We start from the raw sequence: 18,640 nt of genomic DNA, 5'->3' as shown, positions 1-18,640 counted from the left end.
AATGCATTTTTGATTAAAAATGCATTGGTGAGCAAATAAAAAAACACCTGAAGAAAAAAAAATTATATTAATTAAATTAAATTATATTATATTAATTAAATTTGCACAGTAGTGTGTGTGTATATATATATATATATATATATATATATATATATATATATATATATATATATATATATATATATATATTGTACATATACAAATATACTATTTTCATTAACATAAGTTTTAAACATAAAAAAATCAGAACATACTTTAATAAATGAAATACATTAATAGTAAATTTTTTATTGTTCTTATCATTTTTAAAGTGGGTTTCAGATCAAACAAGAAGCACTGTTTTAAATTATTTTTCTGTGCCATGTCTTTAAAATATGGAATTAAGTTTAAGTTTTACCTCAGTATTTTCAATAGAATTTCTGCGCTAGCATGCTGCTAATGACGGTCCCTGCGCTTAAACGCTCTTTCATCTCTTTTCACGCTTTAACAACCAAACGAATGCTTAACATTATTTAAATGATTATATCTGAATTACATTACAACATCGATACTGTAAAAGAAACCTTAAAAAAATGAAAATATTCACATAAAGCTTTTACCAGAAGTTCATCATTGGCTGAAAAACACTAGCTGTGCATACAGTATAGTCCATTGGCTCTGCATATCACTCAATCAAAAAAATCAGCAGTGGCATCAAACATGCCAATCTGATGTAGTGCTTCACCTGTAGTGCCAGGATGTAGATGTTATGCCCAACTTCTCGTGGTGACACTTCTCCCTCCTTACACTCACCCTCTTGCAGATAAGCCTTTTTAATCAGCTCCACCTAAAGACATACAGCACAGAACTGTTAAAATACTACCATTATACTTTACATGCAGACAAACATGATGCAGTCAAACTGACCAGTTCTCTGGGTCGAAGATTAAACAGGATCCTCTCTGCATTCTCACTGTCATGACGGCTCTCCATCAGAGCCAGAAGAAGCTTAGAGGCATTGTCCTGATAACATTCATGTTTGTTACATTAAGTCATTATCAATTATTAAAATAAAGCTTTGACTTTATCCTCACCTTGAGCTGAAGCACCAGTTCCATGCGATATCGACATAAAGGACTGATGTCATTCAGAATTAAAGCTGTGATGATGTCAATACCGTTGCACTCATGGGAGACAATGCATGTCTGTAAAAAGAGTTTTGTTAAAAAAAAAGTTTTGTTATATAATTACAGTTTTTTTTTTTGTGTGTGTTTTAAGCAAGACACCACATGTGAAAAGAGTTAAAGAGTTTAAAAACATAATAACCATACCTCCCATGTTGACTGATTACATTAAGGATTAAAAACATTTTTTGTATTACATGTTTTATAAAATATTGCATTTATAAATACAAATGAGGCAACATTTCTTTAAATTCTGCATGAATCAGAAGTTGCAGAGACTTTTATTTTATTTTGTTGATGTAATTCCAGCTGAAAGTAAATATTGAGTAGGAGATGGGACTTTCTTTTGTGCATCATTAACTAAAGTATAAATGGTAAGTGATGGTAATAATATGCAGTTGCTATGGAAGCCCTCGTGTTGATATTAACAGAAGGACTGAAACAAACAAAAAACATTTCAGTGGAATAACTTGCACAAATTAATTATTCACCTTACTAATAACAGTGGGAGGTAGCAATCTAAACAATGAAAATTTTGTTTTCAATCATCTATTAATATCCACTATTGTCCTATGAGGAAAATATAAACGTTGGATAAAGTCAGCTCCGCAGTAAAATTCTTGTTTCACCTGTTGACATATTAAGAATCGTTTTATCAACCCACAATAAAAAATACTGCAAATGATGAGAAAGAAAAGTATTTTAAATCAGATATAATCAGTCATAGATGAACACATCCCTTTGTAAAAACCTTCAAAACACATATGAATAAAACTGTAGAGTTGTAAGTTGTAATGTGAATGTACAGTATGTGCTGCTGAAGTGGAGATTTATGGCTCAATGAAGGAGAAAAAATCTTTTTAAAATCTTTATTATATTTGAATTGTAAAAGTCTTCAGACACAGACTAATAAAGTGTGCAATGGACAACTTAATACTTAGAAAATATATACAGGGTGGGTGATATTAACATCTATTATTAGTATATGTGAGAGGGCAAACTTTTCAAGATGGATGGTGACCATGGTGGCCATTTTGAAGTTGGCCATCTTGGAATTCAATTTTTGGTTTTGCAAAAGGAAGAGGGTCATTTGATACATCAAATTTATTGGGAATTTTACAAGAAAACCAATGGTGTGCTTGGTTTAACGTAACTTTATTCGTTATTTACAAGTTTCTAACCACTTGTAACCACAATGTGTTCAATGTGCTGCCCACTGTATTGGATTGTTAATGCAACCCTCTTCTCCGACTCTTCACACACTGATAGCAACACCGCAGGAGAAATGCCAGCGCAGGCTTCCAGTATCCGTAGTTTCATCTTATATCCTCACACCATAGACAAATGCCTTCAGATGACCCCAAAATAATAGTCTAAGGGGGTCAGATTGGTAGACCTTGGGGGCCATTCAACTGGCCCACGATGACCAATCCACTTTTCAGGAAACTGTTCATCTAGGAATGCTCGGACCTGACATCCATAATGTCGTGGTGCACCATCTTGCTAAAAAAATCTCAGGGAACGTGCCAGCTTCAGTGCATGAATTGGGAAACACATCATCATGTAGCAATTTCAAATATCCAGTGGCCTTGAGGTTTCCACTGATGAAGAATGGCCCCACTATCTTTGTTTTCTATGGTGTGAAGATACAAGATGTGCAGCCCCTGAAACTATGGATACTGGAAGCCTTTGATGTGTCAAATGACCCTCTTCCTATTGAAAAAAACAAAAGTTGGATCCAAGATGGCCAACATCAAAATGGCCACCATGGTCACCACCCATGTTAAAAAGTTTACCCTCTCACATATACTAATGTGCCACAAACAGGACGTTAATATCTCCAACCATTCCCATTTTATTAATGTGTATCCATATAAATGGCCCACCCTGTACATTAATCATTTCTGTCTTTTAGACTGAAAAAAAAAATGTATGGAAAGTCAAAAAGTCCAAAATCACAAAAGTTGTTTTACATACAGTCTCCCACCTTATGAAGCATCTGTGGCTCAAAATATTTTTTAGATGAAATAATACCAGTATTCATAATCGATGATCTGACCTGGTTCTCTTGGCATGGCCCCTGACAGTACTCTGTGAGGGTCTCCAGGGTCTGTGTGATCAGCTCCACATTGTTCTCATTGATGTAAAGGCCCAGCAGACCCAGTCCTCCAGTTGTGCTGCCGCACATGATGTCCAGAAACTGCAGAGTCTCTGACACCAGGTTATAGTTTGTTTTGTTGTTCTGAATGCGAAGAAAGTTCTAAAGCAAAGATGAAAATATAATTCTTATAACAATACTCAACGTTCAATGTTCAATAAAGACCATTTAAAAAAAAAGACTTTTCCTAGGTAACTTAACTGTGACACTAAAGATGCAGATTACTTTTGGCCAAAGGTTTGATATCCAGATACTCTTTTTAAATCAAGCTAATCCCCATGATCTAAAGTGATTGTTCGTGTGGGGTTGTTCAGACCTGAAGGTCCTGATTGTGGTTCTCACAGAGCAGCTGTAGAAAGCGCAGGATGGGTTTCATGATGGTGACAGATGGCCCCATTTCTGTTTCCACTTCCTGTTGTTCAGGTTGAGGCTCAGGCTGGCCAAACGACGATACGCCACCTGAAGGAAAATTATTATTACGCTAGAATGAGAGTAAAGTTCCTACATGTATCAGTCTAGAAAATAACAACTGTTCATTATTGTTTTTAGTACACGATTTAACTATAGAAGTGTCAAACTTTAAATGGGAAATTATTGAACCCTTTCGACATTTTTGAATGGGCTGCTAATGGTCTAATCTGATTCAATGATCTATGCTAAGCTAAGCTAAAAGTATCCCTGCCAGACCTGGAGATCAGTTTAAAGGGATTTAAAAATGGTTAAACTCAACCTGCAAATTGAGTCTATTTTCAAAAAAAGTGGAGTGTCCCTTACAGAGGAAGCAAGTGTGGGGTTGCATTACCAGTCTCCAGATCTTTGTCATCTTTGGCTTTGTTGCTCATTTCCCCCACATTGACAGAGACGGTGGATTTGATGTCAAGCTGTGCGTTCTTCATGCGGTCATTCAGCACTTTAAAAAACTTCTCAGACTTGTTGTCTCCCATCATGAGTTTGTAGAAGGAGTTCTGTTATAAAGATGAGTAATATAATCATAATAATGCATAATGTACTGATCCTCCTGCTAGCTCTATTAGCACAGAAGCTATTCCTCCACCTGGATCTCTGTGTTTCCCCCTTCTAGCAGACAGATAGCGAGCTGAATGCTCTCCTGGAAGATCTTCTCATTCTTGGTGCTGGTGATGAGGTCTGTGAAGAGTTTGGTGCCGCCTTCTTTGTCCAGGCGACACTGTAATGCTGCCACTGTTAGCCAGTCTCTCTCGCCCTCTGCACCTTAACAAACATAAGTCAGGAGTCTTGCTTGTGAATTGTATCTTAATAATTCTGCAGTATCAATTTAGCATTAATCTGATTTCTGTACTGATCACAAATACCAAAGAAGATCACCAACTAAGGCTTTAGTTTTTTCTTCCTGTTATTCATTTAAAGGTGTTTTTGACTCTTCTAAAGCATAAAAATAGCATAATATGTTAACAGATATTTATGAAACATGCCAAGCCAATATTCTTGTTTATTTGAAAAACTATGGTAGAGTTATTATATTCTGCTTTGAAAATGTGTGTCACATGCCAGAACGGCTATCTTTGTTTTTTGTTTCTTTTTTGGTATTTGTCATTTGAATAAATTTGGTCACAGCACCAAACTTATCTGGAAGAGAGCTGCGATTTACATTTAATTGTACTGATCACAAGCCTAACTCTAAAAATATTGAAAATTACCTCCTGCGTGTTCAACAAGCTCTGCTTTTATGTTCTTTTTGTTATTGTAGAGGTAGTTCTGGAGCAACACCTTTCTTAAGGCAAAGCCCTGCAAAAAGACAGAAGTGATTTAATAGGTAAGGCTTTCTGGTTGAACATAAATATTTCAACCCAGGCTCATTCTGATTACATACCCCTACATGCATTTCTGGAGAGTGCCAAATACATCACAGGAGCTCTGTTTTTTTCGCAGTTTTTGTTTTCCGCCAGAGGTGGCTGTGTGCGCTTTTTTTAGATTTCAAATTTCTCTCACGAGTGCCATTTGAGCTTGCTTAAATCAACCAAAAGTTGTTGCCGACTGACTGTCGACTGACTGATCGATCGATCGACTGACCTATGCTCCTCCTTTCCTAAACCCAACCAATAGTGTTTTCAAAAGCACCGATTTACTAGAGCCCACAAACTTCCCTAAACCCAACCAACAGTTTTCAAAAGCAATCGAGCAAAAGAAAATCCCTCGTCTGATTTTTACCACGTTTTCGGATTTTACCACATTCTTACCCTGTTATTTACTTGTTTATTTATTTATTTTTTTAGCTTCTGCTTTTGTCTAACCTGCTTTCTGGAACCATTCTTCACCAGACTCGATCCATGTCATCGTTGTCAGCTCCTCTCTGTGTCTCAAGTCCGCCGACGTACATGGTGAGCTAACTGATCAAATTGGTAACAATGTGAAAGCCGTGCATACGGTGGTAAGCTGGTAGGTGTGAAAAAAAAATCAGCATCATAACACTCCGTAGCATTCCTTTTTAAAAACGAAATGTAGCCATATATACATCTAGCTACATGATTCACAATCTCCAGAAATGTATTTAGGGCTACATTTTCAGAATGAGCCTATGTTAGAATATTTTTTGTTAAACTTCGGAAATTGTACAAGAAACATTAGTTTTTTTTTAACAATGTGTCTTTTATTTACTTATTCACTTGATTGTTTACTAGCTTATAATTTTTTTATTCACATTAATTTACAAAAGACAATCACTTAATTATCTTTTAGTATAACAAAAATATATATAACAAAAAATTTCCTTTCAGGCATATTAAGAACAAGAAAAAACAAGTTCCACAATGCTGCCCTAAAATATCAGTTTAAAATAAATCCTTAAATGAATTTCACCCATATGAACCCAAGATGTTTATTTAATAGAATGAAAAATAACTACAAAATAAAATATAATTTAGTATGACATATTCACATATAACCTAATTTACAGAGTTATTTCATTGTTACTATACATAAATATATCTTTAACATTGAACGATGATGAAACTTTATATCACCAATCTTTCACCAATTTATTTTGACAAAAGTTAAGGTTAAATGAATATAACTAAAGGTTAACAAAACAGTTACTTAAGTAGACACTTGAAATGTTTATATAAAGGTTTCCATATAAAATCCCTTTTGTAAGTTTGAAGTAGACACTAAAATGGATGTCTCATCTTTGACTATACAGTAACTTATATTCTAATATATGTATCATTATATTCAATATTTAGAATATACTTTCTGAATATTAAGTTAAACTAAAATTAGTTTAGGAAATTTTAAAATGCTGTACTTTACAAATTTCAAAACAATTATTATTTAGATTGCCGCAACACCCAATGATCCCAGAATACATCACTGAGGATATGTCCCAGTGCATCCATGAGATTAATCTTACATAACAAATTTCAAAACGCTTAATATTTATAATGCCTTTTACCACTTACTATTGTGATTCAACCTCACCTTTTCATCGAAATCCAACTCGCGAATGAGCATTTCCTGCAGAGTTCTGAGGACTTTGATACAGAGCTTCTCATCGGAGTTCATGAGGGCCTTTGTGTGCTGGATCAATCTGCTCAGAGCAAAAGGAGAAAAACATGAAGTCACACATAATCGCTTTGCTTTTTTTTGACTAAGACATGTGTGCCGAAAGCAAAATGAGAAAAGTCAAAAGTGACACAAAAGCGACTCACTTAGAAATAAATCCTCCTGATTCACAGCGTGAGCGAGCATCGGTGCCTTCCAGAAACAGCAGCTCAGGCTGATGCAGCACATCCACCAGCACAGACAGCTCCGCATTCACCAAAGGCATCACACGCTCCTCCAGTGTGTTAATGATATCCTAAGAGCAGTTACACAAACTCTCATACACTGCAATACTATACATCTAAACACTTTTAAAACAACAGTCCATTAATAATACTAGTTATGCATTTACAAACATGAACAACCAATTAGTAATATTTATGATGTTATTTTTTAATCTTTGTTAACGTTAGTGTTAAAAAACATTAGTTCATTGTTAGTTCGTGTTAACCCACGGTGCATTAACTAATGTTAACAGGCCCAACTTTGGATACTAATAAAGCATTAGTAAATGTTGAGCTATAAATGCTGTACAAGATTATTAACACTAATGTTAGATAATACATAAATTAACAGACCATTATTCTGAAGTGTTACCATTTTAACATGCCCTATGGCTTATTTTAAATACATTCTGAATTAATTTGATTAGGTACACCTGTTGCTCATTAACGCAAACACTTAAAGGGATAGTTCACATAAAAATGAAAATCCTGTCATCATTTACTCATCTCCAAGTATGAGTTTCTTTCTTCTGTTCAACACAGATGATGGCAAACTGTAGAATGTTTGGGTGAAAACAGCCTCTGACTATGATAACACTTTAGGTTAGAATTCATGCTATTTACTACTGGCTTATTACCCGACTATGAACAAGTTTTTAACTGTTCATTAGTAGTTATTAAGTATGATCTTATTCTGCATCCCTAATCCTACCCAAAACCTAAATTCAACTTCTACCTTACTAACTATTAATACACAGATCATGAGTTGTTTATTAAGCTAGGAGTGTTAGTTAATGGTTATATTTTAATACTGTGGATTAAACCTAAAGTGTTACTGAATGTTTGGTTCCTACTCTGCACAAGACTTTTGGTCTTTGGCTTTATTAAAGGTTATTAAAGGTTTTTTTTTCTTCACTCCTATCAGGTGAAGTTTTTTTTCCCTCTCCGCTGTCGCCACTGGCTCGCATGGTTCAGGATTGGTAGAGCTACGCATCGATGAATTTGCTCTTCAGTGTTTGAACTCTCAGTAATGATTTTAAATCACACTGAACTGAGCTAAACTGAACTGAACTTAAACACTAAAAACTGAACTACACTGTTCCAGTTACTATGACCATTTATGTGAAGCTGCTTTGACACAATCTACGTTGTAAAAGCGCTATACAAATAAAGCTGAATTGAATTGAATACTATGGACGTCAATGACTGTTGTTTACCGACATTCCTTAGAAAAAAATCATAATCAAGGCACTTGAAATGTAAGTGGAAAAAGTGACAATTTTATTAATAATTTTACTAACATGGTTATTATTTTCAAAAAACAAAAAAAAGAAACTATCATCAGAATATCTGGTTCTGAAGACAAAAATAAATTCAGGTTTTGATCCACTTACTTAAGTGAGATTAAATGTTGAAAATTGTAATTTTTGGGCGAACTATCCCATTAAATCTCTGAGGAATGTTTGCCATGAAGAATTAAAGCAGTTCTGTTTGTAAAGCTGGGTCTAACCCCATACTAGCAAGGTGTACCTAATAAAATGGCTTGTCAGTAACATTATTTATTAAGGAAATAAATCATTTTTTGAGAAGTCACTTGACTCCAAAATTTAAATGAGTTTAAATATGTATAATGCTTCTATTTATACCACACACTCTTAAATACCTGTAGTTTTTCAATGATGTTCTTGTAGTCCCAGGGGTTGGTGGGAGCGGCAGGCCGTGTTAAGCGTGACATGCTTTTGTTGGAGTGACTGGATCGGGACAATGTGAGGGAATTACTGTGACTCAACATCATGTTGACATGAGCCTCCAACTCCACTGGCAGAGGAATAGAGCGACTCTTGGCTTTGTGGACAGTCAGAAAAAAAAAAAAATAAATTTGGTCATGCAGCAGAAATCTTTTATGTCCATGAAAACTGATAAAGACACATTAATCCTCATTTTTCCTCTTTATCTATTAGGATGACCTACTTGTCACTGCTAGTGTTCGGATGCAGGACTCCACTTGGACTTTTTGCTGTGGCTGTAGCCATGGACAGTCTAACAGACGCATGGTGGACTGCAGCAGCTGCTTTACAGTGGTGTGATGAGCCTGAACGAGACAAAAGAATAATGAGGAGAAAATTAGGAGAATTAAATGAGAACTGATCAAATAATAAATAAAAAAAAACATTTATGTGATATATGAGACATGGTACTGTAAATATCAAACAGCAATCATATTTATTTTATTATTCTTCTAGTAAAGACACAGAATTTATTTAAAGCTAACTCAACCTTTGAAAAGATTGGGGTTCGTTTTTTTTTAAACACTTACTTAAATTCATCAATGATGCAACTTATCAAAGGTGGCAGAAAATGCTGCTAACCATATCCATATGTTCAGGAGTTGCCCTAAATTGACAAATTTCTGGTCCACTGTTTTTGATACACTAAATGAACATATTAAATAAATCTGGACCCTAACCCCTGACAGCCCTTTTTGGCATTTCAGAGAGATTGACTTGTTGACTTGTTGCATCTCGCCAGGTTGTTGCTTTTTCTACTCTTTTAGCTAAACAAGCCATTCTTATCAAATAGAAACAAATATTTCCTCCATCACATGAGATGTGGATCTGAGAGATGTTTAGCTTGATAAAACTTGAGACGTTGAGATGTTTACCTGCAGGACCTTTCAAATATTTTTAAAAACCTGGAACCCTGCTTTAAACATTATCAAAGACTTACCTTGTTTAGTCGATATCAATTTTAATGCACATTACATAACTGGAAACTTCTCTCTCTTTACATTTTTCCTTTTTTAGTCTTTTCTTGTAAACTTGCTCAATTATTATAATTTTTTTTTCATTTTTAATTTATATTTAATTTTTAATTAATCAATGAATTGTTTATTTATTTGTTCTCTCAGAGGATAGGTTTGTTTTTGATTCATAAATCTTATTTATTTTATTTTTAGAGGATAGTGGGAAAATAAGAAAACTAACTAACTTTTCCTATGTTGTTTGGGGTAACACTTTATTTTGATGCTCCATTTGAGTATTAGTAGACTGTCTGATTAATATCTGTTGATATACTCCTTCAACAGACATTTATCTGACTATAAGAAGCTTAGCAATTACATGTCAACTTACACTAACCCCAACCCTAAGCTAACAGTCTACTTATAATCTAATGAGAATTAGTGGTCATGTAGATGCAATGTAACTTATTTTCAACGAATGGACAATCAAAATAAAGTGTGACCCTGTAGAGTATACTACTATGTAAGGTCTTTTTAAACACCAAAAAAATAAAATAAAATAAGTGTTCTTTTTTAAATTTTTTTTTTTTTTTTAAGATTTACATTTAAAATAAATGCTACTAATTTAAAGCATCACAGTTTCCACAAAAGCATTAAGCAGTACAACTTTACAACTAAAATATTCTGAGACACTGAAAACTAGTGTAATCACTAATGACAATTTGGCACCATATTAAAATACTGCAAAATAAATAAAGATGGAAAGCAGCCGTTAAATTGTAAAAAATATTTTTCAATAATTTTAAAATCATTTTTAAAAATGATATTACAAGTTTTATTTAATTTTTAAATCAAATAATGCAGCTTAAAAATCTTTACAACCACAAACTTTAAATATAAGAGGATTTTCTCGGAATTCACCCAAAACAAATGTAAATAACGTTGGATATATTTCAAATATATATTTTTTTTACTAAAAGCATGTTTAATGTTTAAAAGTTTTAAAATTTAATTTAATTAATTATAATTAATTTAATTATTTAATTTTAATTTAATTTTCAGTGCTTGGGCCCTAATCAATCTATAGAATGCTTTACAATGAAATAAAAGCAGAACTTCACCTCCGTGCTGGTGCTGTTCTCAGAGAAAGGAGAGCTGAAGAAGGCAGTTACAGTGTCTAAAACGACCTGAATTACATACTTCTCCAGCACAGGGTCTGACATGCGTTTCTCACGGTTGGAGCACACCTGAAATTACAATTAAATCAAGTCAAGTTTACAAAAATACATTAAAAAAAACATCATATATAACTTTATTTTTCCAGTAGACTGGACTTACTCTGGCCATATCTACAGTGAAGTTCTCAAAAAGCTTCCAGATGTGGTTGCTGGTGTAGATCTCCTTCATCTCCACTTCTGTGTCCACATAGCAGTGGTTCACAAAGTTCACATAAGCAATTTTCACCTGCAAGATACAGAGGAATCCTGTAGTTTTTTGATTCATCACAATATACACTCACCGGCCACTTTATTAGGTACACCTGTCCAACTGCTCGTTAACACAAATTATTAATCAGTCAATCGCATAGCTGCAACTCAATGCATTTAGACATGTAGATATGGTCAAGACGATGTGCTGCAGGTCAAACCGAGCATCAGAATGGGGAAGAAAGGTGATTTAAGCAACTTTGAAAGTGGCATGGTTGTTGGTGCCAGACAGGCTGGTCTGAGTATTTCAGAAACTGCTGATCTACTGGGATTTTCACACACAACCATCTCTATGGTTTACAGAGAATGGTCCAAACTTTAAATTTAAATGAATCCATTAACTGGCTCCTCCATCACATTAAACAGTATAGTGAGGCTGAACATGATTCTTAAAAATGAACCTGCTTAATTGTGTGTTTACCTCAGTTATGCAGTCTTCATGTGTGATTACTTTGACCATTTCCTCTAGGGGCAGCAGAGATGTGCACTTGATCTCAGTGTAGACGTTTTTCCCCTCAGCACATGCAGCCAGCAGCTCCACCAGAGAGATATGGTAGCGCAGCGGGCTGTCGTCCTTCACCCCTTCCCTCGACTGGGTCATCAGCTCCACCATGGTGTTAAACGACGTGTCATCCGTGTAGAGGACGACCACATCATCCCCCGCACTAGTAAGCTAATAGTGAAAAACATCATTGTGGTGACGTTTATTCGTTACTGATTTTATTTACAACTGATTAAAGTTTTCTGCATGAACACAAATAAACAAACAAAAACATGTTTCTATATCAATCCATTCATACACAACCAACATCCCTACATTAATGTTTAAAATGATTTTAAAAAGCTATTCAAAAAATAATATCCCTAAGTGTACATGTTCATTCATTCATTTTTCTTCGGCTTAGTCTATGATATATCTGAGGTTGCCACAGCGGAATGAACCACCAACTATTCCAGCTTATGTTTTATACAGCAGATGCCCTTCCAGCCACAACCCAGAACTAGGAAACACCCATACACACACACAATCATATGCTACGGCCAATTTAGTTCATCCAATTCACCTATAGCGCATGAGTTTGAACTTGTGGGGGAAACCAGAGCATCCAGAGGAAACCCACGTGAATATGGGCAGAACATGCAAACTCCACACAGAAATTGCAACTGACACAGCTGGGACTTGAACCAGCGCCCTTCTTAATGTGAGGCGAAAGTACTAACCACTGAGCCACAGTGCCACCTTAGTGTCCAGGTTGTTTTCATTAACTAATGCCCAAATGTATGGTAGAGCAAGCTTATCAAGAATGAGGATTCATTATAAGATTGAGAGAGAATATCTTTGGCAACCTTTTATTCTATTTTAAACTTGTTCGATTTATTTATTTATTAACTTGGAAAGGTTTTTTTTTTTTTTTTTTTTAGAAATGTATGTATTTAGATATACAGTATGTATATAGATATACAGTTGAAGTCAGAATTATTAGCAAGTTATAGGCAAGTTACTGTATAACGATGGTTTGTTCTGTAGACTATCGAAAAAATATATAGCTTAAAGGGGCTAATAATTTTGTCTCTAAAATGATGTTTAAAAAATCTGCTTTTATTCTAGCCGAAATAAAACAAATAAGACTTTCTCCAAAAGAAAAAATATTATCAGACAATTTCCTTGCTCTCTTAAACACCATTTGGGAAATATTTAAAAAAGAAAAAAAAATTGAATTCAAAAAGTCTGACTTCAACTGTTCATGTGGAATGGATGTATTTGTGTACGTATATATGAATATAAATTTAGTTTTTGTTAGTTAGTTAGTTAGTTAGTTAGTTAGTTAGTTAGTTAGTTAGTTAGTTAGTTAGTAAGTTAGTTAGTTAGTAAGTTAGTTAGTTAGTTAGTTAGTTGGTTAGTTAATTTTGTCCCCACTGGTTATATGTTCCTACAAATTTATTAAAAATTAAGTATATAAAAAAGATTTATCATAAGATTATAAAACAAAAAAATGTTTCTTATCTGTTAACATTCATTTTAAACTGTGTTTATACTTGTATTAAAGTGAACTGAAACTGATCTCTTTTGAACTAAAATACTATAGACTAGCATTCAACAACTACTCTGTGACCTGATTGTTGTGCTGAATATGGAATATAATCTGAAATATTTTATGGATTTTTTATACTTTTTCTGTTCAATAATGTGGCTTTGACACAATCTACACTATATAAGGTTCACTTGACTTTTTACAGCTTTACAAAAACTACATAGTGCAATTAACATTCTAAAATGTGCATGTACACAGTTGTATTTGAGCTAAATGAGAGAAAACTGGGAGTAGCTGTGGATTTGCCACACATCATTAGTTTCAGTTTTAATTTTAATAAACTCATTTAAAGTAGTTTGAGGTTTACAATAAATGATGTTTACACTGAATGTCACAACATATTGTTTTATACTTTTTTATCTGTCCTGAATCTGGTCAAATATAAATGATTTGTGGTGGAGTGAGGGGAACAAAAAATTATTTATTAGCATTATTTATTTTGTTGTAAAAAAATGTAGTCTTTATATTAATATTTTCTCCATTAACAATGTAATTTCAAAATAAAATAAAATAAAATGAAATAAAATAAAATAAATAAAAATAAAATAAAATAACATAATGATGGTCAAACAAATGGTTAAAATCAAAACATACTGTACCAACAGTCCAAGGTTACAAACCTCAGTCATGATCATGTCTTGGCATTTCTTCACATATTTCCCTTCGGCCTTAATGATGGTGTGCAGAAAGTTGAGGTACTGAATGTGCCGGCCTTGTGTGGCCAGGCAATGTATGAAATGATGCAGCACAGACTCGCTGATCTCAGAACAGAGCTGGAAATTATTGCTGAAAATCTGCTGCATTGTTTCTGCCTCCAGGAGCTGGGAGAGAAAACAAAAAGAGAAGTGAGAACACAATCAAAGTATACAAGGACATCTTAGTGTATGTTCACACTTGTAGTTCAGTTCTCACTCCACTTGTTCGGTCTTCACACTAATCTGCCAAGTATGCTATACTAATGTATTTCATCCTCTATGCTTTGAACTGACCCTAGGTGTCAGGAAAAGGTTGAGGTGTTTATGGAGGAGAGCCTGGTTCTCCAGATTCCCTGTGCAGAACTTTTGCAGAAACAGATGTGTGTACTTGATGATCTCCAGCATTTTGGTGTCATTCTAAAAAGAGAAAAAAACATGAGCTGATAGGGGGACAAATCCAAAAACTTGCTACAAAACATCTAGTAGAGTTTTGAATGCTTTAAAAGGCCACAAACCCGATCATAGGAGATCTGCAACAGGTCCAGCATAACTTTGTGCGCACCCATGTTCTTCAGTAGCCTTTGTTGCTTCTTAAATACACCTGAACTGCACATTTTATTCAATCGCTCTAGAATCTAAAGGTCAGAAGTCAGATTTAAAATGTTGGTTAGCTTATTTGCAAAAAAAGAAAATCAAAACAGTAAAGTTAACAGCTTTGTTTTTATTTTTATTCACAACTGCAGTTATTTACTTGCGGTCCTTTATAGAAAAATAAGGTTCATGACTGAATGTTACACTTAAAGAAAAATTCTGAGAGATTCTTATTTAACTTCAGTTATTATTATTAGAATAATGGATATAATAATGGGTAGAAAGGATCAATAAACATTTATCTGAAAAGAAATCATCTAAAATTACTTTTTAACATACTTTTCTTTACTATTTAAGGAATATTTCACCCAAAAATACATTTTCCTCTTACTCAAGTGGTTCTAACCTTTTTAATTTATTTCTCTTCTTTAACAAAAAACAAGATATACCGAATAATGTTGGGAGAAAAAGCAGCCATACCAGGAACAAAACATCCATACCAGAAACAAAAAATACAATGGAAGTCAATGGCTGTTTCTGTCCAGCATTCTTTATCATATCTTTCTTTGTGTTCACCACAAGGTTTGGAACAAGTGGAAGATGAGAAAATAAATTTTCATTTATCAATCATTTTCCTTTTTTAAAGAACTATGCATTAATTAGGCTTGATGAATGCATTATTGCTAAACAAATATAAAAATAAATATTTAAAATAAACACTTACAGATTCAACCTTTTAAACAGTAATGTAACTAAACATCTTAGACATTTTGGACTCCAGTATAATAACTATATAGTCTGAGAACACATGCTGAAACATCACCTCTTTAACATTCTGGTAGCTTTCATTGCTTTTTTCAGTTGTCTGTTTCTTAGAATCAGCCTCCTCCTCAGGTGACACCTGCATAAAAGAAAAAAAATAAGTAACATTCTTTTCACATGTTTAATCACATTAATACACATGCCTCAGTGTATGACGCACCGCTTCAGGCTCTTTTTTGTCTTTCTTGTCTTTCTTTCCATCTCCCCCAGAACTGCTCTTTTTAATGACCCAAAGCTCAGACTTCTCCACCATGGTGCGCAGCAGATCCAGATCTCGTTTTATGTGTTTATAGTTGTCCACATCCTGAGTTGAAATAAGCAATTGGACCTGAAAAGAACAAACAGCAGAATGAAAGACATGGTTTTTAATCTAAAAAGGCCTGCATTTTAGCATTTTCTATTTTCGTGGTACCAGAATTGTAATTTGCTGCATAAGGATGAGCAAGAATGTCAGATTTTTAAAGCTAGTTATGTTTTATTAGTTTTTTAAGTCAAATGTTGGACCATATCATACACCTGGCACAATAAGGTGCAGGACCTGTTTGCCCCGACGTGTTGCTATTTTCAGACCAATGCAACACTAATTTTCCCATTTTCCATCATGTTATTTAAAAAACAATAAACAAATCCATTTTTAATCCATTTTATCCATATTTATATTTGTTTTATTAAAAACAAGCTTAGATTTGTCCACCTGTCAGGTTTTGGACCATATGGGGCATAGCATGTGTGTTTGAATATAACTCAGTTTTTTGACCACACTTTGTTATTATTATTCATTTATTCGTTTGCTGGATATTAGAGCTGAATTTAGAAATTGTTTTAAAACAAATCTTGCGCTTAAACAAAATTAATTATGTATAAGCTAATGGATGCCTGCACATACAACACTGTTTCCATATCCACGAAAGAGAAAAAGTGAAAGTGAAAGTAACGGCCGATTGGAGGAGGCTCATTCTTTATCCTTGTGCTGCAGATGGTCTGTTTAACTGTTTTCACACTAGTAAAGTGCTCAGTTTTTTCACTTAGAGGGCCATTTTAGAACCTATAGCACATATTATTTAAGTATTTTCTAGATAAACAGAATGTATAAGTGCAATATATTCCACTGCCATGTAAATTGCAAATGCACCATGATGCAAAAGTGGACTCAGACATGCCTTTAATGCTTTTTGCGCCCTGCGTTTTGCGCCTAGATTGTTAAAACAGATCCCATAATGTTAGCGTTCCTTAAAGGGATATTTTACCCAAAAAATTCAAATATGCTCCCTATTTACTAACCCTCAATTGGTTCTAAAAGTGTTTTTATTCTTTTGTTGAACTCTAAAGAAGACATTATGAAGAAAGCTGGAAAATTGTAACCATTGAAAAAAAACTTTCTCTGGCAGTCAATGGTTACAGGTTTTCAGCATTATTCAAAATATGTTTTTGTCTTTAACAGAGGAAAGAAAATGTTTAAGTTTAAGTAAAAACGTTAAAGTAAGTAATGACAGAATTTACCTTGTTGGGTAAACGATCCCTTTAAATCTCCATTTTGCACATCTCGAAATGTTCTTTACCTACAGATGTTTGATCTGAACTATTTAGGCACAGCTTTTTTACCTGTTTAAAAGTATGAAGGACTTCTTGTCTTTGACTGAAGTGCTTGAACAGCAACTGCAAGGCCCCAGAAACCAATGGAGGGTAGTCGTGCATGATGAGGTGGATCAAAACACGCAGAAACATTCGTCCTCCTTCATCATCCACTTCCAGAATGCTGTTTCCTTTACTGTACAGCGAGGAAAGGGCAGAGGTTATACAATGTTGTGAGTGATCATGCGCAATAGTAATATTTCACATTTTTTGGGACTTTTTTTATTTCAATAATTAATATACAGTTGAAGTCAGAAATATTAGCCCCCCTGAATTATTAGCCCCTCTGTTTACTTATTTCCACAATTTCTGTTTAACGGAGAGAAGATTTTTTTCAGCACATTTCTAATCATAATAGTTTTAATAACTCATTTCTAATAAATGATTTATTTTATCTTAGCGATGATGACAATAAATAATATTTGACTAGATATTTTTCAAGACACTTCTATACAGCTTAAAGTGACATTTAAAGGCTTAACTAGGTTAATTAGGTTAAATAGGGAGGTTAGGGTAATTAGGCAAGTTATTGTATAACGATGGTTTGTTCTGTAGACTATCGAAAAAATATAGCTTAAAGAGCCTAATAATTTTGTCCTTAAAATGGATTTTAAAAAATTAAAAACTGCTTTTATTCTAGCTGAAATAAAAAAATATATATTATAAGACATACTGTGAAAATTTCCTTGCTCTGTTAAACATCATTTGGGAAATATTTAAAAAACAAAATGAAATTCAAAGGGGGGCTAATAGTTCTGATTCAACGGTACATGTGTGTTTTTTTCACCTATTACTGATAAATAAGTAAAACCGCCAAGAGGTGGTGTCAAATCCCTGTTTTATTGAGTGATTTGATGATTCATTTATTAAAACAATGCATTCAGAATGAGGGATTTTTGGAAAGTAACAGCTGCCTTTTAAATTTTTGTCTTACTCAATTTTTTAAAAACTGATTCATTGAGAAAACTACATATATAAACCCAAGCATTGTTTTAAATGTGCAAATGTTCTGCTTCGACTTTGTTGGGAATCTTTGGGTAAAATGGGAGAAAAGACAGAATGATTACTACAATGTTTATATGAAACATAGGACGTTTCCAATCGACTCATATGCAGATATTCGGGAACACTCTTCTGCTGTGACATTACTTAAAGAACCAGTTTGCATAAAAAAATGAAAATTCTCTAATAATTTACTCACTATTAAGTGGTTCCAAACATTTATGCGTTACTTTTTTTCGGGGGGTTGGGGATGGGGTTTCAAAGCTGTTTGTTTCTTTTTTCTGTTAAACATAAAAGATGACATTCCAAAGAACAGTAGTAGAAAACTTGTAGACATTGTCTTCCAAAATAGGAACAAGTGAAAGTCAAAGGCTACCAGTTTCTAACATTCTTTATAATATTTTCTTTTGTCTTCAAAAGACAAAAAAAATATCATACAGGTTTGAAAATCGTGGAG

The 18,640-nt window shown here is 33.8% G+C and overlaps 1 protein-coding gene across 2 annotated transcripts in view; it reads right to left on the bottom strand.

Annotated features, from left to right (window-relative positions):
• Window positions 1–18,640, bottom strand: part of itpr3 (inositol 1,4,5-trisphosphate receptor, type 3) — a 98,874-nt gene that overhangs the window by 21,697 nt on the left and 58,537 nt on the right. For both annotated transcript variants that reach the window (NM_001313811.1, XM_017357380.3), the window contains 21 exons: window positions 17,152–17,317; window positions 15,710–15,877; window positions 15,551–15,628; window positions 14,652–14,771; window positions 14,431–14,553; window positions 14,062–14,262; window positions 11,770–12,021; window positions 11,200–11,325; window positions 10,983–11,108; window positions 9,093–9,213; window positions 8,785–8,966; window positions 7,005–7,153; window positions 6,775–6,883; window positions 4,998–5,085; window positions 4,376–4,551; window positions 4,124–4,286; window positions 3,638–3,780; window positions 3,223–3,423; window positions 1,074–1,184; window positions 907–1,002; window positions 725–826 (listed from right to left, as the gene is read on the bottom strand). In NM_001313811.1, the coding sequence (NP_001300740.1) occupies window positions 725–826; window positions 907–1,002; window positions 1,074–1,184; window positions 3,223–3,423; window positions 3,638–3,780; window positions 4,124–4,286; window positions 4,376–4,551; window positions 4,998–5,085; window positions 6,775–6,883; window positions 7,005–7,153; window positions 8,785–8,966; window positions 9,093–9,213; window positions 10,983–11,108; window positions 11,200–11,325; window positions 11,770–12,021; window positions 14,062–14,262; window positions 14,431–14,553; window positions 14,652–14,771; window positions 15,551–15,628; window positions 15,710–15,877; window positions 17,152–17,317 (3,001 nt within the window). The remainder of the gene's footprint in view (window positions 1–724; window positions 827–906; window positions 1,003–1,073; window positions 1,185–3,222; window positions 3,424–3,637; window positions 3,781–4,123; window positions 4,287–4,375; window positions 4,552–4,997; window positions 5,086–6,774; window positions 6,884–7,004; window positions 7,154–8,784; window positions 8,967–9,092; window positions 9,214–10,982; window positions 11,109–11,199; window positions 11,326–11,769; window positions 12,022–14,061; window positions 14,263–14,430; window positions 14,554–14,651; window positions 14,772–15,550; window positions 15,629–15,709; window positions 15,878–17,151; window positions 17,318–18,640) is intronic.

Source organism: Danio rerio, chromosome 8, assembly GCF_049306965.1.
Source record: "Danio rerio strain Tuebingen ecotype United States chromosome 8, GRCz12tu, whole genome shotgun sequence".
Classification (NCBI taxonomy): Eukaryota; Metazoa; Chordata; class Actinopteri; order Cypriniformes; family Danionidae; genus Danio; species Danio rerio.
The sequence above is the reverse complement of the archived record's forward strand: the minus strand, read 5'-3'. Positions and strand labels throughout refer to the sequence as shown.